The sequence below is a fragment of the Elgaria multicarinata genome, chromosome 4 (genome assembly GCF_023053635.1).
Source record: "Elgaria multicarinata webbii isolate HBS135686 ecotype San Diego chromosome 4, rElgMul1.1.pri, whole genome shotgun sequence".
Taxonomy (NCBI): domain Eukaryota; kingdom Metazoa; phylum Chordata; class Lepidosauria; order Squamata; family Anguidae; genus Elgaria; species Elgaria multicarinata.
This window is the reverse complement of record NC_086174.1, coordinates 110,548,250-110,572,875: the sequence shown is the minus strand read 5'-3', so window position 1 is coordinate 110,572,875 and position 24,626 is coordinate 110,548,250. Positions and strand designations below refer to the sequence as shown.

Sequence of the window (24,626 nt, the reverse complement as noted above, 5' to 3'; positions counted from 1 at the left end):
TGCTACATGTATAAAAATGACACCTGCTGAAATTCCCTTTCCTATAGATACAGGAGACCTGTCCTCCTTTATACAGGAGGATACAGGAGGAATTTGCACAGGGTGCGGGAGGAGTTAAGCACCCTTCCATCTTACCTGCCAATCCTCTCCTGTAAGTGATGGACAGGGCTCCTGTATCTTTAACAGTTGCATAGAAAAGGGAATTTCAGCAGGGGTCATTTCTATATATGCAGCATCTGCTGAAATTCCCTCTTCATAACAACAGTTAAAGTTGCAGGAGCTATAGTAGAGTGACCAGATACAAAAGAGGGCAGGGCTCCTGCAGCTTTAACTGTTGTGATGAAGAGGGAATTTCATGAGGTGCTGCATGCATACAAATGACACCTGCTGAAATTTATTTATTATTTATTTGTTACATTTATATACCGCCCCATAGCCGAAGCTCTCTGGGCAGTTTACAAAAGTTAAAAACAGTAAACATTTAAAAAGGATACAAAATTTAAAAACATTTAAACAACAGTATAAAAACAACAATAGCCATTTAAAAACAACAGTTCTGGGGGCTGTTAAAAAACAAACTTAGCGTTGTTAAACAGTGTTAAATGCCTGGGAGAAGAGAAAAGTCTTGACCTGTCTACGCAACTGTTAAAAATACAGGAGCCCTGTCCTCCTTTCCGTATGGTCACCCTATTTACCTTTGGCTAAATAATGCACCCTGCTCTCTCACTCTCTTTTGCCTTTCTTGCTATTTTCCATTTGTTGAGGCGGTTGTGTAACTACTATAAAACTGCTCTAGATCTAACCGTGTAGATAAAGGAGTTAACAAGAGCAGAAGCTATTTTGGACTGCAAAACCATCAGCAGCCCTTTAGGGTTAGCGTTATTATGCAATTCTCTTGGGTGCGGGGCGAGGGGGACGCTGAGAGGCACTTTAAACATTGGATTCGAAGACTGCGCTCCTTTCGGTCGACTGCTGCTGCAGAAAAAGGCATCTTTAAAGATGCCCTGTATTCTCCACTGCCCGGTAAATGCTCTTTCATTTGATTTTTCTCTAGCACCATCCTTTGATGGTTATTGCACGAATGGGCACGGGGGGGGGGGGGGCGGGCTTTCTGGATTGAATGCAGCTAACTTTTGCCATAAACAATAGTGGCCAGTTGGGTGAGGTGGAAAGGAGTAATTTGCTGCCACCACTGAGCCGTGACTGAGAGGGGAGGGAGTGCCGTGTACTTACCAACAGGCATCTGTTGAAGACAGCCAAGGCAGCAGGGCGCTCGTGGAGATGTGTGTGTGTTGTTCTTTTAAACCCTCCCCCATGGAGGAATTTTAGGGGGCAAATGGAGGCGTAGGGTATTTACTTCCTCAAGCCCCAGCTACAAAGCTCACCCTAAGTGTCCTGGGGGCGGGGGGATTCGGGAGGAAGGCAAACCCTTCCCATCTCCAGAACTGCATGCCCCTGCCCCATACATAGGTTTGGGGCTGCCAGACACCTAATGCAATGTAGCACAGCAACATTGTAAACCGCCCAGAGAGCCCTGGCTATGGGAGCGGTATATAAGTTAAATAAATAAATAAATAAATAAATAAATAAGTGAAAGGGGAGAGGGGAAAGTGCCTTTTTTCCCTTCTGCACAGCTAACCCTATCCCCACCTCACCTGAGACCTGAGCAAGACTCCTGTAGGTTCGATGGAGCCATGAACAGAAGCACTTCTTTTAGTGGGTGTGGATACGATGCAATGCTGTTGACACCTGCTTAAGGAAATAAACACTCCAAATTGAACACATAGATTGTAACTCAACTGAATACATTTCAAAAGGCTGGATACCCTGAATTATAAGACTCCGGAGTTGGAGGTGAAAGGCACAGATTTCAGCTTCTCTATGAAATTTCGGAAGGCCAGTTCCCACCGCTGGGAGAAACTGTGGGAACATAGCTTAGCTTTTCTGATTTACGAACAATTGTTGGGTCAGTTGGTGAGATTGAAAATCCTCCTGTATCTAAATTAAGACATTAACAGCCTATAGATTGAAGGAGCATAAGAAGCTGCCTTATATTGCCAGGCCACTGGTCCACCTACCTCAGTATTGTCTACATAGTCTGGCAGTGATTCTCCAGAGTTTCAGACAGGAGTCTTTTCGAGTCTTCCCTGCAGATGCCAAGCATCTTGCATCAACCACTAAGCTACCACCCTTCCCCACCACCCATGCATAATGTTGCCAACACTTACCTCATATGACTCTTTCAATTGTTGTCCATGAATCTACCATGGGCATCTAGCTGGCCACTTTGTGAACAGAATGCTGGACAAGATAGGCCTTTGGTCTTATAATCCATTAGCAAAAAAGCCTGTCATACGACAGGTGTATTTATTTTGTTAGGACTTCTTTGAATACAATATTTTTGGTATACACTTTTCTAAGATTTTGAACCAACTTCCCCTGTTCTTTCCTATCAATAATTTTTAACTTTATGTCCTCAGACCGTCGGACTCTGGACATTGCCACAATGTTATTTCACGATGCATTTTTTTCTAGTTGGGCTATCATGAACATTGTATCTTGCCCCTTATGGTTGTGACTCAGGCCCAAAACAGACATTATTTCATATCTGTGTCTAATAGCCTCTATCCCCCCATTTTTACTCTAGAGAAGGTGCAGTGGGTCCAGTCCAGATCGGGGGTGAGGGCTGCACCTACTCTATAGTAATTTAAAGAAAAAACAGTATTGTAAAAATCTGTGCAACATTCTGTGAAATATGAGTTGATTATTAGTTTGATGTTCTTACTTCTCATGGATTTGTATAGAAAGCGCTTGTAACTGAAGCTGCTTGATCATTCCCTCTTGACACAGCTTCATGCCAAGTGCTCTTTTCTGTTTAAGAAAAGACACAGCGTAGCAACTCCAGTCCTTATTCTCCACCCAGATACTTAAACAAGGTTCATGTTTTAATTCCTTCTGAGGGCTTATTAATATATTTGAGATTTACGTTTACTTATGCCAAAGAGGTAAGTCTGTATTTTGTTCGTTTAGCTTTGGAATATTTCTGAAGTTGTGTTATATGCAAATGTTTCTCTAATGTTTGGTTATAATATATGGTAAGTGAAACAGGATTGGTATGCTGCATTGATCTAAAGCCACAGATACAATAACTATACTAGATTCAGGAACCTGTTTTAAAGAAACTATAGTTATAGTAATTGATTTGAGCAAAGTAATAAAACTAACATAGATTAAGGCTGCAATCCTATATCCTCTTACCTTGGAGTACACCCCATTTTTCTCAATGAATGGGACTTACTTCTGAGTAGACATTTATAGGATTGATCTGTAAAGTAAGAATTACATGTCAAGTTATGATGATAACTGATGGAAGCAATGTTTTGATAGCTTGCAATCTGTAAATAGCTCGTATTATCTGGACCATTTCCTGCTATACAAAAAGTGAGCAAAAGTTCCTCAGAGGCAGTTCTTTCAGACACAAAAGCTTCAGTTATAACTTCCTCAGATTCATTGCTTTTCCTGTCTCTCTTGATGTTATGATTCTCAAACATGTATGCAAAGAAGCAGAGAAATATCCAGTGCAGTTTCTTTCTAAGCATATTATCATTCTATGTTTCTAATTGTGAACTGCTCTTCCATATAATTGGAATATGTCTGTCTGGAATATCACCTAGCAGTCGTATCTTTGTGCAAGAACTGTACTTGTTTGTTTTCAACTCTGCTCTAAATCAATGTATTGAAAGAGAAAAGTGACTACTGAGATTACCCATCCATTATTTCAGGGGGAAAGGGAGGATGTGGTACGCTTTTGACTGCATTAAAATATAGAATATAAAATATTTCAACTTTGTTCACTAGTTAATCTCTCTGAAAAAAGCCATCTATTAATTCATTTCGACTCCTTTTTAATACCATTTCTCCCCCTAATACTAACTGGCAGTTGCAAGTCAGCACCCTTGCAATATCATAATGTTAACCTGTGCTAGTTCCATTATGGAAATTATCTGTAAAAAGGTGTCATAACAATTTGTAGCTGGACAGCCTTTACTATAAGCACGGCATCCTTGGACTAAAATCACCTGCCCTACGCTCTCCTACTTCACCTTTTTGTCTGAAGGGACAGAAGCGTGCGAGAAAAAACAGATGCCTGCGGAAATATCAACATGACCATTCTACAACAGCTTAAGAGTGTACTGTGGGGGTGCCATTTTAATTACCTACATATAAATTTAACAGAGAGCAAGTCCTCACAGAGGTCAAGCCCTCAGAGGTTTGTTGTTGTTCAGCGGTGCCAGTCACAGAAATCTATGGTCGCAACCCTGCAGACTTGTGCAAAGAGAGAACCTTGCTATGTTTTTCATTATAGAAAAGTGCGAGAGACTTGGGAGAAGGCTATAGTAAGCCCCCACCCCACCCCACTCTCTTCCAGAAATGAAGACAAATGCTAGACATTCCAGCATGTTTTCCTGCTTCCATCCCAATCATTGATTAAAATGTACAAATTGAAGAATTAGGCTGCCAATATGTAAAGTTCATTTATTTACATTTCTGCTTACATTGAATTGACATTCATTTACTGATGCTGTCAATGGGCCTGTTCAGACAATCCACTAAGCCATGGTTATGCAGCTAACCCTTTTGCAGCAAATGGTTAGTGAGCATGTTTAAACCATAGTTATGTAACCACCAGGGTTAGGAATGGTTCACACAACACGCTAAACCATAATGTTTAGCTCAAAATGCTTATCCACCATGGCTTGGTGTGTCATCTGAACAGGGTCAATAGTACTTCTGTGCCTCCCAACCTAGAACCATGCACATCTTCCCTCCTGAAATGTCTCTGATTTCCATCTGGGCTGCTCATTCCCCACTTTCCCAGCCCTCATGCTCACCCACTCCACGCCCCTGTTCCTTCTATCCTCCCACCTCCAGCATTTCTCCCATGTTGCTTCATCTCCAGCTTGAGGTATTATTGATCTAATTCACAAGGACTGCTATAATAAAAAAGGCACCTTTCACACTTCCAGTCCCCATTCAAACTGGCTCATATCTTACACGCTGAATGAATGTAGAATGTTATGTACTGTGCTGTTCAGATGCTGGTATTCACGATCCAAATGGAGAGAAAAATGAGTTCCAATACTCTGGATGCAGGAGATGAAACTGTAAATAACAAAAATAGTTCTCATAAATCAGGTTCAACTAGTGAAGACCAGAGCAGGGGTGGCCAGTGAGGTGTGGGGGAAAGGAGTAGATGCTGAGTAAATTCTGAGTAGAGGTCAAGAGGGAGGGGGCATTTGTTGGAAACATCCAAGGCAGTGGGAAACTTACAAAACACTGTGAGGTGTGCTGCGAAATAGGAGGATCTGTCACCAAAAGGCCATTTGAAAAATAAGCACACTTAAACTCTTAGAGCATGATTGGGTTCATACAACATGACAAACCACACCCAACAACAACCATAGTTCATTAGCATGGCTGAGTTCATACCATACAACTCACAGTTCAACAGCAGCCCACAGTTCAATGACAACCTGCACTCAAATTTGATTGTGGATTGTTGTGTTGTGTGAACCCAGCCAATAAGTTTAAGGCACAATGGGCAGATGCCCAGGGTTAACTGCAGGGTTCTGTACATCAACATTGTCAGTATATAATTTAAACTTGATCACCTAAACTACATGTACAGCATTACTGTTCCAGGGTTCTTTAAGCCGGGTAAGTATCATGCTAACATGCTAACTCTACACACATAGCAACTGGGGGTTGCTTTAAATATGATGCTTGCAATGTGGAATAAGTTTTACTTTGCATCTGGCATCACATTTAAATTGGACCATAAGAACACAGTTTTCTTCTATTAATAATTTTATTACATTTTGACATATACAAAAATAGTCCAGTAAGAAAGAGCTAGACCTCAGAATACAAAACAGAAAAATCTATCCCTCTGATTAAGGAGTAAAATAAAGTCTCCATCTACTACAAACACACTGTCCATATTTGTGTACCATAGAAATAAAAAGAGCATTGATTATGCAACCAAATCATTATCCTCTATACCACATATGGGTAACCCATTGCCCAAAAGCTATATGCAGCACTTGGGTGATTGACCTACGGCCCACAGGTGCCCAGTCACTGGCACTGTTAGATTAATCCAACCAACCAGAGGTACTCTAGCAGCCATGCTCTCTATGGTTGGCCTCTTTGTGAGTGGTAATGTGGGGGAAGATGTGTGTGTTATTGCTGTTTATGTGAACCATGTCTATGTGTGTTGGGGGGAAGTGTGTGTGTGTCCCTTTCTACACCTAAGGGCCTTAGGGAGGGAGGGGGCGATCCTGGACTTACCTGCTTCCGGGATTGTCCCTGGGCATCTAAACGGAAGTGCGACATCTCAGAAGGGAAGAGGGACGTCATGCCCGCAATTATTGTTTTTTTAAAAAAACAGGAGCTGGAGCACACTTGTAAGGGTTTGTGTTTTTTAAAAAAGCCCCAACCCTGCTCCCCCCCACTTCCAATGTCCCTGGACTGCCCCCCAGCCCAGGTCCTTCCTTCTGCTGACTCCTGATACTCGCAGGGAGAAGGGAAGAAGCCAGGACGAGCACCCATGGTTCTCAGCATCATCCCGTGACCATGGGTAAAAGCAGGGTAACCAAGGTCTCAGTTATCCCAGGGAAATGGAGGGATCATCCCTGCCTGCTCCCAGGATTCCCTCTGTGTCATTTGGATGCACAGGGACAAACCAGGGGGGAAATGCAGGTGTAGAAAGGGCGTGTGTGTGTGTGTGTGTGTGTGTGAGAGAGAGAGAGAGGGGGGGGAGTCTGTGAGTGAGTGGAGTTTGTGAGGGAAGGGTGAGTTTGTGCAGTCCCCCACACTGCTAACCTGGCCCTGCCCATCGATGTGGGATCCAAAGGATTCCCCAGCCACCAATGTGGCCTAGTGTCCCTGCGTCCGAAAAAGCTTACCAAAAACCCCTACCAGTATATAATGAAGTAATTGGACAAGGCAAAATCATATTTTAAGTGGAAAAAAGAAAACAGGAGGGGACCGAGATGATCCCAGAGAGCCACCAGTCCCGCTGAACCTGCCCTGCTGCCAAACATTTCATTGAAGCATTCTTAGAATGAGTCCTGTATCTTCTCAAAAGTTTTCAAAGCTCAAATGCATTCCTTGCATGCCAGATCCAGCATTTCTGTCATCCATATTTGGATATATCTAGGGAATCCTTGACTTTCCACACCTTCAGTACTAAATGTTGAGCTGTTAAAGCAGTACATTGCAGCCAGGCTTGTGGCAGTTTAGTGAAAGCTGGGATATGACTAATGATTCAATAAAACATGATCACGTAGAGTTCAGGGTGAAGCTGATGGGCCCATCGACCTCCAACCAAGGTGGAGTCCCCCCACTGCAGGCCCTTTCATTTTAGCGCAGTCTGCTCCGGCCTGCTTGCATCCAGATGTGTTGGGTGGCAACCCTCCAGATATGTTGGACCAAAGGCCATGCTAGATGAGAATGATGGGAATTGAAGTCCAGCACATCTGGAGGACACTAGGGTCGGATCTACACTACTGCTTTAAAGCACTTTATAACAGTTTTATAGCGCTTTAAAGCACTTAAAGCGCTTTATAACTGTTATAAAGCGCTTTAAAGCAGTAGTGTAGATCCGGCCTAGGTTGGGGAAGGCTGTTTTAGAGGCATCACTGTGCAAGTGTTGTTGTTTTTTACAATACACTTGCTTCTCTGTGGGCCCATGTCAGTGAACACTGCACAGTATCCTTTGTACTTAAGATGTCTTTTGGTTCTACACATCATCATGTAGTGTTGTAATTATGGGAGAAATGGGTGGTGTTTTCAAGACCACATGAATGGACTTTCATTAGCTTGTAAAGTGATATGTTGTCACATGCTGCTGTATAGTATTTTCATTGTTTGAGAAGAGGGAGATGTAATCCTATTTAATTCTTATTTTCTGCAAGTATTGATGGAATTGATCTGGAATGAGTGTGTGTGTGTGTGTGTGTGTGTGTGTGTGTGTGTGTGTTCCTGTTTTAATTTATGAATGTAGCAAGAACTTAGGGATCTTTCAAAGCTTGCTTCCAATGTGAGGACATAAGCAGCACCCAATTCTGAAAAATTCCGATGCAATGGACACATGCCATGGTCCATTAACAGACCACAATTTGCCATTCTTCATATCCTACTTCACAGGTTGCTTCTGCAATCCAATCCAAATTAGGCCATTTCACTCTTGTCTTTTAGTGTTATAAGTTATCAGTCAATAGAAACACATTAAGTATTAGTTGGATAGATATATCATCCTAAGTGGTACAAACAGCAATACCTCATGTTAAGAATTAGATGAACTATGTGAATCTCCATATTTGAAGCACCAACATACAATAAGTAAAAATGAAATATTTCACTTCTTGAAAAAGAATAAATCTTCATGAATTAACCCCTGCAGTTGTGATGACATCTTAGCATTCTGCTATTGCTGGTAATTTATTCCACAGTGTTTAAATTATGCTTATATTAATACTGATCCATAGATGTTGTTACCTGTTTCATATCCACTGGTTACTTAAAAATGAATATTTAGGGGACAAAGAATCTATCACACAATTTGTGTTTCACAAGTTTCTATTTTGCTTGTAAATTGGCTTCGAAATAATTTAATATACCAAACTAGTATGCTTGAGACAGTAATGTGTTTCACACGAACATTTTCTTGCGAAAACTGATATGTATAGTCAAGAAATGCTTACCTGACCGTCTTGCAGAAGCTCATGGGAAATAGAATTACATATGTTGCAGCAACATATTTTAGTTTAAACTATGACTAATGCATAGAATGTTAAAGGGTGTTTTTTTGTAATCTCTTTTCAACTTATTCAGATTGCACAGTCACCTCATACCATCTCTTCCTATATGCAACTGCTAATTGCACCACGAAAGCTTTGAAGTTGGATGTCTGAGAACTAAATAACATGAAACGTTGCCAAGGGAGCATGTACATTCCCATTTTATCTTTTACCTTTAGATATGTTTAATTTGATAATTTCTATATCCATGTGCTAGCATTTATTGGTATTAATAAGAGCTCTTTTTGCATCAGTGATCCTCAACATTTATTAAAGAGTCCTGCTAGTGTAATTTCCCCTTATTAAGATCCACCAGCCAATTCTAATTCTCCACCCACTGTATCCCTTTTCAACACTGGGACATTTTTACCGAGCTCCACTCACATAGCTCTTAGCCCACTGGTGGGACGTAATGTGCTATGTACTATGTGTGTTTGGGGGGGGGTTAAGGTGTGGGGGGGCTCGAGGCAGTCAGAATATTATGAATGTTGCCTACCTTTCAGATGCATTTTTACATCTATCTGTTTAATGCCAAATAAAGTTACAAGCTAAAGTTACAAGCTATGGGCCAATATGAAAGTTACAAGCCATCAGATTCAAGTTTCTTGAAATGAGATTATCACTTTCATACCTATGCTTGAATTGGAAAAGGAAGAAGTCTAAGCACTTGTAAACAGATCTAAGTAAAAAATTATATAACACTTATATAACACAGCCTTGACTACAACACCAGTCCCCCCCCCCCCGGTCATCACCGGGCGGGGGGGTGGGCAGATGGTAGCACCCCATGCAAATCTTAGGAGGACTCTGACCCCCACTTCCAGTGTCCATGGGTGTATATACTACAAACATTTATAGGCAGATGGTTCAATTATTATTATTATTATTTATTGCATTTTTATACCGCCCAATAGCCGAAGCTCCCTGGGCGGTTCACAATTTCATAGCTCATATACTAGAAGTGTCTAGAAATTAATTACTCTTGGTAGAGTGATGGACTTAAGTTTATTTAAATGCAATAATGGTGTTTTAAAACTAGAATAAAATTATGATCCCATGTGGTCTGTGGGTAAAATACTGGTATGATCTAAGATCTGGAAGACAAATTTGGTTTAGCCATAATCCATTTAAGTCCTGTGTTCGACATATATGGATCAACTTAGATATACAATGTAGTTGCTTTTCTAAATTTATGAATGTAGCATACTCCATATGTATTGTTATAATTTATTTTAGACTCTCATATTAACAGTTTCATTGGCATACAGAAGTACTTCATGGTAGTAATTTGATACTGGTGCCCTTGCAGAAGTAAGGGTCTACATCTTGATTTCAGATCTTTCATTTTAATAGATTAAACATTTTACAATGTTAATGTGGGCACTGTTTTGTATTCACATGATGAGTGAATTGAGATGGGCAGAATAATATTTGCAGTGTCAGTGGGAAAGATTGGTGTCATATTTGGTGGATGTTTATAAAGCCATCAAGACAAAACTGTGTTATGTCTACAGCTGTAACTTAACATACAAAAGTCACACACAAAAGGCAATGGAAGCCAAATCAACAGAGCAAATGTTCACCTTGTGGATACGCAGGATTGTGTCTAGGTTGCTCATGACATGCTCAGATGGGGAGACATTTTATCAAATGTTTAAATGAAAGAACTTTCACATATCTGTCATCAAATCAATTGGAATAGGAATCAATTTTGCCTGTCCATTAATGTTGTTGTTATTGTTGTTATTGCCTTTCCCTATATAAATACATTTTAAGCGCATGTATTTTTGTTATTTATATTTGCTAGCTGCAGAATGTCTAAGTAAGAGAACGCAAATACCTGTTGAGGTGTTCAACTAATCTGTTTATTTACAAATGGCCTGACTCAACTGCTGATTGGATTCAAAGGAACCCTTGCCAGGACAGAGGAAATCCTCATCCCTTGGTCCCTCCGCCCACACTGAGACACCGACGGCCACCCACAAAAAACCACACATGGCATACAGTAACTGTCCACCCCTCTTGCGAGGGGGGAAGGAAAATGAGATGGGTGCAGGGCTTTGGGTGGTGCTTCTGCTGCCTTTTAGGAGCCTAGAAGAGAACCAGTGTGGTGCAATGGATAGAGGGTTGGACATGGCCTACATTTACACCTGAGCCATGCTCTTAGGTGGCCTTGGGATAGTTTCTATCTCTCAACCTAACATTCCTCACAGGGTGGCTCTGAGGATAAAATGGGATGACTCCAGAGTGTCCCCATTCCACCCCCACCCCCACCGTGGGTGGAAATCCTGTAGCAAGGACAATTTTGCCCTGTTTTGTTTTTTCATAGGATGCCTCATTGTTTTGCAGCCTCTGCTTTCATCATAGCAGCTAAAGTGGTGGCTCAGCAGCCATGGCTCAGCAGGTGGTTCACTGGAGGGCTACCAGCTTCTGCTGCTGCGTGCTTCTAAATGGGGGAGGGGGACATCTGCGTGGCAGAATAGAGACTTAGCTCAGCACCATGCCAGTGTGAGCCTGCTGAGTACCTAATAGTAAGGTGGGCCACAGTTGGTCCTTCTCTAGGCAACAGTATTCAGTGGTAGAAGCTGACTGCCCTTTAGCAAACCACCTCATGAGCTGCCATCGAGTAACATGGAACTTATTGTCCGGCTGAGGGGAAAATATGATTGTTTAGGAAAGAATGTTGATGAAATTCATCTAGGCCAATGGTTTCTGAGCTTTCTACCTTCAGGAACACTTTCCCCCTCACTGCCTCCCAGGGAACTTCTGAAGGTCAATCACAGAAACCCTGCATGTGCAAAGGACTCTGAGGTATATAGCATACACTCTCAATACACTCTCTGTTGGGCTTCACCACTGCCCTACAAAATTGAGAGAGCTTCTTATACCACACCCAGCACTCCTCCATGGCTACCTATTGCAAGGAGGGACTGTAGTTCTGTGGCAGAGCACAGAAGGTCCTAGGTTCAATCCCTGGCATCTCCAGGTGGGGCTAAGAAAGAATTGTGCCTGAAACCCTAGAGAGAGAGGCAGCCATTCAGTGTTGGCAGTACTGGACCAGATGGACTAAGGGTCTGACTCAGTATAAGTCAGCTTCCTGTGACCCTAAGATGAGTAATGTTGGGCAAGCTATCTTTCAGGGAAGCTTGTCTGTCATTACTGAACTTTACATTGGGGAGGTGATGGGGAGGTTTCTGGTACATCTCCAAAGAACTCCAAGGTTCACAAGAACACAGGTTAAAAAGTACTGTTCTAGGTTTATGAATAAGCATAGAAAACTGTGATAGCAATCCAGCTCCATTAGAACACATGTTTTGCTTTTGAGTTCAGTGAATGGAGGATTTCTTTCTGTTATGAATTATACATGTACAGAATGTGCATGGCTGGCAGGGCTGACAAGTTCAGCGCAGTATCTGCAATCCTTATAAGAGCATGTGTGAGAGTGAAAAAGACTGGATTAGGAACTGTTGCATTTTTTTCTCATAAAAAAGATGACACCAGTGGAATAAATAAGACGGCAAGATGAAAATTAAAAAAGGAGCATTTGTTTTATTTTTTACAACAAAAATGTACGTGTGGAAAAAGCACAAGTTGTTCAGTTACAGAACAACACTAACCTTTGCTTGTTTGTTTTTTAAGTGAAGCAGATAAATTAATGGGAGAATAGGATCATCCACAGCTATTCTTCAGGGTGGTAGGCCTGCTCAGAATGTGATGACAGCATGCCATACAGATGCAGTGCGATCCTGTCCTGTTCAATGGGAATTACTCCCAGATAAGTGGATATAGGTTCGCAGGCTTAGTCCACAGTGATCAGCGTGTATGATCAATAATATTTTAGAACTGTTAATTCTACATTATTAATTAATAATTATTTCTCAGATAATAGAACTAATAGTTCATTCTCTGTTAATTTTTAGAACTGTTAATTCTCTATTATTATTATTATTATTATTATTATTATTATTATTATTATTATTATTATTTCTGTTTTCTTTTAGAGACGGGCAACAAGAAATTAAAAAGCACGATACAGAGAAGCACAGAAACGGGTATGGCAGCAGAAATGAGAAGTCGTATGGTCCGGCAACCGAGTCGAGAATCGACTGATGGCAGTATCAACAGTTACAGCTCAGAGGGAAAGTAAGCGGAAGTCGGGACCTCTTGTAGGCAGGACCATCCCATCTGTTAGGCAAATGGGACGTGTGTGCTGGCTGTAAGTTAGCCAGAGGGTGCCAAGTTGTCAGCAGTTGAGCAGCCCTGCTGCTGATGCTTCTGTCTGTTCACACTGCTGCAGTGTGTGTGTGTGTGTGTGTGAGAGAGAGAGAGACCCAGCTGTGACATTGTAGGAGGGATAAGCAAACTTTTACAAGAAGGAAGGAAAGGGAAGTGGAGGTAGCAACGATCAAGCTTACATAACTCAAAAGGGGAAGAGGAATAGCTATAATAGCAACAGCCTTCCTCTGAAAGCCCTGCCATCTTATTCCAGGTAGATAAATTTGAGGCTTAAGTGAGAGACTCTGATTACTCAGTGGTTAAAAATAGAGAGGGGGTATTTGCACATCCTCTGGGGTGATTGCTTCTGATTCTCCTGACATTAAAAAAAAATAGATCCATGCCACTACCAATGAGGGAATCTCCACCACTTAAAGCAATTTAGAGCCAGGATATGCCACATAGTAAATAACACACTCTGGTATTTCTTGACTTGATAATGAATAGCTGCTCAATTAAGTACTTTACTGGCATTTTCTCCAAGTGTTGCTGAAATGAATAACGATGCAGTCTTGGATCTACTGTGGAATAAAGGCACAGTTGCATATGTGCAGATCTGTATCTTCATTTCATACATTTCCTCGAGGCAGTGCAATTGGGAAAGCAAGATCTTTTTGAAATAATAATAATAGGCCCCTAAGAATTCTCTTGGTTTTGCTCCATTTGTTTTGCTACAGCCTAATATTTCCTGGAGTTCGGCTGGGTGCTGACAGTCAGTTTAGTGATTTCCTTGATGGGCTCGGACCTGCCCAGCTAGTAGGACGACAGACTTTAGCAACACCTGCCATGGGTAAGACAAGATTTCTTCTGATTGACAGGACATGTGATACCCCCAATCGCAATTTTATGATGTGCTGTTGCCACACATCCTTGTACACATGCACATATAATGACAAACATGGGATAAATGGACATATAACCGATATGTGGTATGCAGACAGCAGTTTTATGCAGTAACCTGTAACAAAAGGAGCAATCGCTACTTGTAAAATGGAAAAATGAGCTCAAATGTGGAGACACCACTGGCACAGGAGGTGAAGAACCTTTTTCAGCCCAATGGCCAAATTCAGTTTTGGAAAAACTGTTGAGGATCGTGTTCCAGCAGTGGGTGGCGCAAGAGTGAAAATGCCAAAAATAAAATACCAGCATATTTCAATTTAAAGCTCTTACTGCCAGCAATTAAGCCTTAGGAGAGGCATTCCAAACTTTTAGAATGGGGGGAAACTGTGCAAAAGTGTGGTGTAGTGGCTAAAGTGTTGGACTGGGAGTCGGGAGATCCGGGTTCTAGTCTTCACTCGGCCACAGAAGCTCACTGGGTGACTTTGGGCCAGTCACAGACTCTCATCCCAACCCACCTCACTAGTTTGTTGTTGTGAGGATAAAAATGGTGAGGAGGATTATGTACTCCGCCTTGGGTTCCTTGGAGGAAAAAAGGCGGGTTATAAATGCAGTAAATAAATAAATAAATAAATAAAAAGCTGGGGAACCACCAAATGTTTGGTGGTCTGGGGGGAAGGGGCCACAGCCATCTGGTGAACCCTGGAGGGTTGTATTTAGCCCCTTGACCTGAGGTTCCATCACCCTGCATGTGCCAGTCACATGCCAGGGGGATTTGCATGTCATGTTCTGCAAATCTGGCCAGAATGGTTTGTTGCTGTGGGTTCGCACAACACAGCAAGCTGCAATGCTGAGGGTAATTATGCTAATCCTCCTGGCATCTGACTGGCACAAGCAGGGTGGTGAACAAGCCACCATGGCTTTTTAACCAACCTGCAATCATGTGAACCAGGATACTGTCTGCAACATGCTGGGTCCCCACTAGGAGCAGGGCCTTCACAGTAGTGGTTCGAGTCCTAGAAGGCCAACCTGGAGAGACCTGCATGGTCCCAACATTGAAGCGCTGTGATACAAAACCCAACTCTTCAAAAAGAAAAACACATTTGGAATTAGCTGATGTTTATATTTACTGTATTTTTGCAATAGGGGTTATACCACTTTTCATTGATTATTGATGTTATTCTGCTGAGCTATTCAATTTATTTATTCTGGTTTATGCTGTTTGATTTTGATTTTCAGTCAATTGCTTTGTTGTTTAATTTTAATTATTAGTTGCAAGCCACTTTTTGAGTTCACGGAGGGCCTTAACTCAGTCGTAAGAGCACATACTTTGCACGCAGAAGATCCAACCCCTGGCATCTCCAGGAAGGGGTAGGAAAGACGGTAGTTTGAAATCTTGGAGGGCTGCTGGCAGGAAACAAAAATAAAATAATAAAATGTCCTAGTTTCAACTCTTCATTTTCTGCTGTATGATTGCAGCGGAAATAGTATGTGGGAGACCAATGCAGTCTCTGTTTCTTAAAGAATCCCAGACAGTGCAAATGTTCTGGACATCAACAACTGAGAAATCAGGACGGAGGCTGAATTTGCCTCAGAGTGCTTCTGTGTGCTGTGCCTGATCCGTTTGGTATAGAGGATTGATGTCGTTGGACCTTTGGTCTTAGAGCATGAGCTAATTGCATAGAAGCCACATTTAGGTGGTTTATTCAAATTGATACTGGTGCCCTGAGTTCTCTCTATGTTTGGCTCAGGTCACTTAACCACTCTGGGTTTCACTTTCCCCTTCCTCATTTCTGATTTTGTCTTTATTTATTTGAAACATTTTTATCCCACCCTTTAACAAAACTTTTCAAGCCAGTAAACAACAAAATATGAAAACACACAGCTTGGACCTAGAGTTTCCTTTCCATGAGTAGAAGGCCCTTGATCCCTCCATGCCAGGCTGTCCTGAAGTGTCCCCAACTCGCTAGGGCAGCTTTTCAGGAAAAGCAAGGGTAAAAACAGTGTCTTCTCTTCTCCTTCCATGAACAGAGTTCCACTCATGGCATCTCTGGATGCAACTTCATCAGTTTAATAATAACACTAAAACAACAATACATAAACTTTAATATAGCAATAAAACCAATCCACTGAATCCACAATCCATTAAAAGTTCAGGAGAATAAAACTTCAGCTGGTGGCTAAAGCAGTGGGGCAGCCAGGTAATTTTAGACCCTGGACCTAATGGACAACATGCAGTTATGGTGGTGGCACGAAAAATAGCCAGTGCTGAGGAATCAGGGGTCTTGTAGGCCAAAACATCCGGAGAGCCGTAAGTTGCTCACCTCTGCCTTAGATGGCCCATGTGTATTACTTCAATTGTGAAGCACACAATGAACATTTAACTACATAACTTGTTATACATTCATACAAATCAGGTAAGATTGCTTATAAAATCGCTATGAAATTATTTTTAGGCAACACAGTTCTAAACTCAGTTCCTATATGGCTTAGGAAGAAAAACTTTCTGAGTGACATTTTATTTCCACCTTATTGCTGCCTTTAATTTTTAATAGGCTCTGGGGAGATTCTAACCTAGAAAAGCAACACACACATTTTCCCCTTAAAAAAGGGTTTTTGTAGAAGGCTTCCATTATACTTGAGATATGAATCTTTGTTCTAGATGGAAAAAACCATGAGCTGCTGTGGCCCCCTCTTGCCAATGCCTGGTACACAGAAAGAATTAGATTTGAATGAACACTACGTGTGCTTCTAGGACATGGTTGAGGAATTGGTTTCAGCTGGTATGTGTGTGTGTGTGTATAAAGCAGGGTATTAGAAAAAATCCTGCTTCTATCTCAGATCTTGAACGATATAGCTGTCCCAGGCACTTCATTTACTATAGTGTCCTCAAACCAGACAACTAGGATTTTTCTCTTGTAAACGGAGCGCAGTTGCATAATAAGGAAAGAACATTCACTGCTGCCTGCCTCAAAATACAAATCCGGAAGGTCAAACATCAGAAGACTTCCCTGCCCAGCTGCATAATTCATGTTTTGAAATCCATCTGTTTATTTCACAATGATCTGTTGTTAGAAGACAAGGCTGCAGTCTTAAATATTTCTTTGTCGGAAGGGAACCCTAATGAACTCTTTGAGCTTTAACTTCCAAATAATAAAAAAAACACAAGATGATCAAGCATGGGCAGGAGTGGGCAGGCTGAGCCCCTATACAGATATTTTGTTTATTTTATTCCGAAACTTCATATGACGCCATTCAAGGCAAGGCCTTTCCAAGGCAGCTTGCATCAAAAGTGTGAAATACAATATACCACTAGAAAGCGTAGATATAGGTAACAACCCCCCCTGGCATTCTACCCTCTAGCACATTAATAGGAAACATAGGTACAGATAACATCATCCCTGCCATTGTAACCTGACTACTGGTGGGGCTTTTCTTGGTTCAAATGTTGTAGATAAATCTCAGCCTGTCTACTGGAGAGTAGATCTGGTGTCAGCACCTGGCATGGAGACAAAGAGCTTCATCACACCTACCCATTTCCCTTGAATTATCCCATTGGCGCATGAAAGCCGTTGTTGTTGTTGTTAGCCCCATCACACTACCTCCGCCTTGCTCCTGTGCGTGCCCCGGGAGCAGCCGTTTCCCCAGGCAGCAGCGGCAGGGGAGGGGGAGGGAGAGGAAGGAAACTTTGCACAGGTGAGAGGATCTCTTTACGGAGAGGGTGACAAGGGAGAGATGCTCCCTCAGGAACTCTCCACTTTTTCTGTGTGTGTTTTTACTCAAGAGTAAGCACATATACACACACACACCCCACACTAGCAAAAGCAACTTCAAAAGAGCTTACTTTTTCTGTGATTGGAAGGGATAGCATTGAGCTGTTCGAATCTTTACTCAAAAGTAAGCGCCTTCCTGAGTGCCAGAACGCTTCGGCTGGGCGACTCTGCTCTCGTCATCCTCCTGCGCCCCCAGTGGCTGCTTGGAGAACAACAAAAGATTCGCTCTTAAAGGGGCTGAAAATACGTCGCTTCTTTTGGCTAAGAAGCGCAATCCAAGCAAGACGCATCGGAGTACTTCACAGTAAAAACAGATTATAAAGTAGAAAACATTAGAGTCCTTTGCATGTAATTTGCAGTGAATGCACAGTATAATGCTGGTGTAATAGAGCTTAAATGCTGAGGGTCCACAGTCTCTTTTCAACAAATTCTTCATGATCTTGCCCTATAAAGCGAACCGCCAAGCCAGGCAACAACAGCAGCCCCTGCCTTCATTATTGCCAGTGCCTTTGAGCAGTGGAGACTGGTGGCCCCAAGGTGGCAGGCAAGAGAATTCAAAGAACCAAGTCCCTCTGCACGCCAATATTACAGTGCCGCAAAGGCATTTACGATACAGGGAGGGAACGTGAGAAGGGGGCGGAAACAAAAGAACCCAGGAATTGACCAAAGTACTAGAGGTTTGCTCAATCATCTGACAGCCAAATCGTGGGGTAACTCTGCGTAAGACAACCACCCATGGATTAATTAAACCATGGGTTGCTGTAATGTGTGAACTAGGACCACCTTCACCCATATCAACCTTCCCACACTTTAAGATCAGAAAGAGAGGCCCTTCTCATTGGCCCACCTGTGAGGGCAATTAGGTGGGTGTCCACCCAGGAGAGGGCCTTCACTGCGGTGGCCCCAAACCTCTGGAACAAACTTCCATCGGAGGTCCGCCATGCACCTTCCTTGCAGGCTTTCAAGAAGGCCTTAAAAATGTTTTATTTTACTATGGCCTTCGCACAATGAGTATTGTTATAGCTGTTATTGTTATTATTGCCGCTATTGTTGTTCCTGCTGGTTTTATTGTTGGTTTTATTGTTTTTGTACCCTCTTGCTGATTTCTGTTTTAATTGCTTTTAATATTTTATGCTTATTAAAAGCAATATTTTATTGCTTTTAATATTTTATGTATTTTATTGTAAGCCGCCTTGTGAGGGCTTTGCCCTGAAAGGCAGCCAAGAAATGGACCTTTTCATTCTCAAAGTATTTTAACAGTCTATAAATTAATTTTAACTTTGCTGTTTTAAATTTGTATTTTAGATTTGTATTTTTCATTGCTGCTTTTTTTGTCTTGGTTGTGCTTTTATATTGTATTTTATATTATGGTTTTATACTGTTGTTTTACACTTTGAATTGTCTTAATTTTGTAAACTGCCCAGAGAGCTTTGGCTATTGGCCGGTATAGAAATGCAATAAATAAATAAATAAATCTAAATTGCATTCCATGCAAGAAGGACCGTGTTGCTGGGTTGAAACTGCAATTAACATTTCCCAAACAAAGAACTAAAAACAAACTGAAGGTTTAGGGAGGCTGGTGTGGAAATGTTTAATAAATAAATAAATGGCACAAATTCAGGAAAAGCCATCTAACCAGTGGAGCTTGTTGTGAATAATTGTAGGATCATTGTTTTGCTGAATAGGATACTGATGCCACCCCACTCTCTTTCAGGAGATATTCAGATTGGAATGGTGGATAAGAAAGGCCAATTAGAAGTAGAAGTCATTAGAGCCCGAGGCCTAATACAAAAGCCTGGTTCTAAATCTACCCCAGGTAAGGAACTTCTGCAGGGTGAAAGACAAGAGGATGCTTAATATGATGGTATCCCATACATTTCTCCAATTCTTTGTGGTGTGAAGTGTTTGATGTCAAAAGTGCCCATCCTTTTAACTGCATCTTGCCTGTAGCTACTTATCACGGCCCCTTCCTCTCTTCGTGGATTGGGCATAATATGGGTGCATCTGCCCTGAAATTTCTTCTGCTTTAGCAACAACTGGAAATCCCAGTTTCTTGGAAATCAAAGTACCTACATACAGTATGGAAGAGGGGCACCATACTACTGTAGTCTCATTATCATGTCCTGGAAACCAAGGGCCAGATTCACTTAGAATGCATTTGGCTTGGTGGAATCAGATGTGCCCAATACTCTACACTCCTAAAAATGCCCCAAGAAGAGTAGAGGCAGTGATGATGACGTGGGGGAAGGGGAAACATCAACCTCATCCTATCCTCCTACATAAAGGTCTTCATGATCCCTAGAAGCAGAATATGCAAATGTTCTGGATGCCTTGATCCTGTTTGGTTATTGTATGTACTAGGGTGGCATGTCAATGTTTGACAGAGGCTGGGTTCACATAACACGCTAACCTACCCTGTGTGGGTTGTTGTCAAACCAGAGGTTATCCTGTTGTCTGACTGCAGCGCATTTCCCACAGAGTGGGTTATCGTGTTGTCTGAACACACTTTTTCTGCAGCGTGGCTTGTTAACCACCCTGAACAACCCAACAATAAGCTATGGGTTATCAAGGTGCCTTGTTTGAGAAAAAATAAACCATGCTGCATGGTTAATAAGCCACCCTACAGAAAACACACTGTGTTCAAACAACACAATAACCCACAATTCAACAACAACCCACACTGGGTGGGTTACCATGTTGTATGAACCCAGCCAGAACCGCTTAATATCAATTTGGGGTTTGAACAGAGATGTCTATATCAGAATATGTTATTTTACCCACATTCACCTCCTGAGCTGACACACCAGCATGTATTTAAGTCCATATTATGTTTGCATCTGTTGTGCTATGCAACTTAAATATTAAGCAAGTTATAAATTCAGTAAACATTGCCAGTCAGTTCTTCTGTCATGTACCGAAAAGAACAGCAATCTTTAGGTTTTAAACCTCCAAGGTTGCAATCCTTTGGAGTAAAACATGTCAAACTCTATGGGTCTTCCTTCTGAGTAGATATGTACAGGACTTCACTGTAAAATTGATAATAGAACAGACTCTAAAGGGTTATACCTGAACTTTAGAAAGAATCTTCCTTTGCAATGTGAGTATGGTGAAATCTTTCAAAACTTTATCGCTAAGTATTGAGGACAAAAAGAAAAAACAATCAAATGAGAGGTATGATGAAATCTTTAGTGGCACACTGGTACTTCAGCCAAGTTGTAATTTCATAGCGAGGAGCCCAAAAATTCATAAACAAGAATCAATGGTATAATGAAAACTACTATTTTCAGATACCTCTACTGAGGGAAAAATATTTTTCCACTTTAGTTCTCTTGTGCTCAAACATCATACATTCATAAGACCAGCTTCTCCTCAGCATTCCTTCCTATTTCATAGTCACAATTTTTTCTCAAGCTTTTCAAAAATAATTACTGTACATTTCAAGCAATCGGCAGTGGGGAACTTAAAGCCAATCCTTTTTTGTGTGTGTTCTTTGGACACACACACACACACCCATTGTTCTTATATAAATGCCTTGAAAATACATGAGTCATTAATTTAAGACTAAGCTGATACTAGTTATACTTCACAGCTCCATATGTCAAAGTGTACCTGTTGGAAAATGGGGCTTGTATAGCCAAGAAGAAGACAAGGATTGCTAGGAAAACCCTTGACCCTTTATACCAACAGACACTGGTTTTTGATGAAAGTCCACATGGTAAAGTCCTTCAGGTCAGTAATTATTTTGTAATAAATTATTCATTCATCCATTCAGTAATTATTTCATGTTGTTGCAGACTCTGACTAATAGTGGTATTAAAGCAACTGAAATCCAAATACTGTGGCACAGATAGGATTTAGTTCAACCTGGAAGGCTGTTTGAACCAGTGGCTTGGTTCACACAACACGTCAATCGGTGCTCATGGTTGAATGTAGGTTGTTGTAGACATATAGGTTGTTGTTGAACCATGGGTTCTTGTGTTGTGTGAACCCAGCTGTGCTAACAAACAATGGTTTGTTAACAATGAACAACTCATGAAGAGAACCCATACTTTGTTGTTGGGTTGTTAGTTGTGGATTGTTTGTGGTTAACAAACCATGGTTTGTTAGCATGGCTGGGTTAACACAACAACCCACATTTCAACAACAACCCATGGTTCAACAACAATCCACCCTCAAACCATACTCAACCTTGAGTGTGTGTGTTGTGTACAATAATGTGTGCAATGCCCCCCACCCCCATTTTTCCCTCTGGAAAAAAACATGTCCCTGTTTTTTCAGATGGTGAGAGCATGCCATGCATATATCGTTACAGCTGCTTGGAGACAATCATTGCTTACATTGATAGCTTGCTAACAGTCTAGGATGTGAACCGCCCAGAGAGCTTTGGCTATTGGGCGGTATAAAAATGTAATAAATAAATAAATAATAAAATAAAATAAATGATTAGCTGACATTTCATCAGTAACAGGAGATGTTCTCCTGATAGTTGGAAATTTCTAATGAAACTCAGTTAAGCCTCCAGTTAAGGGGAGAGAGAATACAGCCAAAAAGGGGGAAAGAGCTGGCTGAAGCTGTAGTGTTCTTGAGGTGCAATGGCTTTCTTTGGGGACTAGATGCAGAGTTATCAGTAGTGCATTCTGCTTATAGGCATGCATTTGTTCCCACTATGCTGTGAACATAAAAACATAAGAAGAGCCATGCTGGACCAGACCGAGGGTCCATCTAGTCCAGCACTCTGTTCACACAGTGGCCAAGCAGCTGTGGACCAGGGATGAACAAGGCAGGACATGGTGCAATAGCACCCTCCCACCCATGTTCCCCAGCAACTGCCTCTGCTTGTATACTTGCAAATAGAGCAAATATTACAAAAATATCATAACCCTCCAGTGTTTTCCCCTCCAAGAAAAATGAAACACAACAGTTCTACCCCTCAAACTCCTCACTGCTTGGAATCAGAGAGCATGTAATAATATATTTGCTAGGGGTGTGTTGATTCCGTCTGTTGTTTTTGCAGGTGATAGTCTGGGGAGACTATGGCCGGATGGATCACAAATGTTTCATGGGAGTTGCACAGATCTTGCTGGAAGAACTTGATTTGTCCAGTGTGGTAATAGGCTGGTATAAATTATTTCCACCCTCCTCCCTGGTGGATCCAACCTTGACTCCTCTGACTCGCCGGGCTTCTCAGTCATCTCTGGAAAGTTCAACTGGGCCTCCATGCATTCGATCTTAGTAAACATAATAGCAGGAGCTCTCTAATAGTTGTTACCACCCAGGATGACCATTGGAGTGGAGGGTGGGGGGAGCTATTTACAACAATGAGGAGCATTTTTGAAAAGAGACAATCATCCCTTCGGTTTTGCCTGCTGTGGTTTATCCAAAAATGTGTCTTGAGTTGTTTGTTGAAAGGGTGGCTTAAACTGACTGAACAAAGCAGTATATGAAAATACAGTCAAATCCATCTAGCAAAATGACCCTGATGATGCTTGCGATAATTGTAATGAGGAGGGGCCTCTAAGATGAGACTGGAACCGCTCATTCTTCCCACAGTTCCCCCCATCCCCCCCCCTCCCCAGAGACCACAAACAGTGTTATCTGGTGTTTCTGTATGTGTTACTTCCACTTGTTTTTGCTGTGTTACCTTGCCATGATGCTAACAGAGACCCTTCCTTTCTTTTTCTAAACCAAACCAAAAAGGGCTGAAGTACATCTCTGTGAGCATCTCCAAAAAGTGTTCATCTGCCAGAATTACCATATGATGCCAACAGTAGTCCTGTTGTCCCTCCATGCTGGTTGTCCACAGTCTTATCGCATGTGGAAAACCAGGATGAATTACCAATGTCTAGTTTAGTTTAGGGTTTTTTCTTAGTGTTTGTCGGACTTTTTCATTGTAAAAACCGAATATATTTACGTTATGCCTCATGATTTTTTTCTTAATGTTTCATTCTTTGCATGAAGAAAATCTGCCATTGCAACTATTGCTGAAGACTAGATAAAAAGCGGCTTTGGTTTTCATTTTGACATTGGCAATTACGTTTGTAAAAGCGGTTGTCTTACCAGACCTGATGAGAAATGCCCTTATGTTCCCCCGTGTAAATGTATAGTTGACTTCCCAAATGTTGACCAGGAATGGAGTTGAGCATCGGACACTTTCAGCTATACCCAGGCTTCTCTGAGACATGGGTCACTTTTGACACACTTCTCTGCCCTGGTTAGAGCATGGTATAAGTTCTTCAGTTTTTCACTGGGAATTCCAGTTGAAATATTCTGGACTTGCTATTGTTTCTATCAAATTTCAGTTTACATTTCTTTGAGATTGATGCAAGCACAATGCTTGATTATTATTTTTTAAACAAAGGTAATCTTACTTTTACGGGAGGGGTGGGGGTACAGACAAACTTGCATTTTGTTCATTTAGGTTCTTTCTTGGCCTTGAATACCCTTGTGTTTTTCTGTAAATGTGCTAAAACTGCAGAATGTGCAGGTGCATTGAGAAGTTCTCCCTCCTTTTATGGTGAAATCACAAAATAGAGCAGCATGACTTGGAACTGTTCAAAGCTGCATGCACGTTTTTTTGTAAAAAAAGAAAAGAAAAGAAAAGAAAAACCCAGAAAAAGAGAAAGAGAAAAAAAGAAACAAACAAAAGAGATTATTTAATAATGTATGTTAGTTCCACATAGGCCAGGTTGTATGTTGCATGTACTTGTACAGTTTGCTCGTAATTACTCTAATGAAGTAACCAAGAAATCTAAGCCATCCATTTTTTCTTATAGACATTTTGCAGGTTTCAGCCAGGCTGTCAATCAGTCTGGTGCTAAATGTCTATCGATGGACTTTATTTTTTACCCTATGGAAAACGTGACGTAGTACGGACCAA

The 24,626-nt window shown here is 41.5% G+C and overlaps 1 protein-coding gene across 30 annotated transcripts in view; it reads left to right on the top strand.

Annotated features, from left to right (window-relative positions):
- Positions 1–24,120, top strand: part of RIMS1 (regulating synaptic membrane exocytosis 1) — a 278,881-nt gene extending 254,761 nt beyond the window's left edge. For all 30 annotated transcript variants that reach the window (XM_063124987.1, XM_063124976.1, XM_063124984.1 and 27 more), the window contains 5 exons: positions 12,866–13,007; positions 13,817–13,929; positions 19,464–19,565; positions 21,339–21,478; positions 22,764–24,120. In XM_063124987.1, coding sequence (XP_062981057.1) covers positions 12,866–13,007; positions 13,817–13,929; positions 19,464–19,565; positions 21,339–21,478; positions 22,764–22,982 — 716 coding nt within the window. In that variant the 3' untranslated portion in view covers positions 22,983–24,120. The remainder of the gene's footprint in view (positions 1–12,865; positions 13,008–13,816; positions 13,930–19,463; positions 19,566–21,338; positions 21,479–22,763) is intronic.
- Positions 24,121–24,626: the final 506 nt, after the last annotated feature.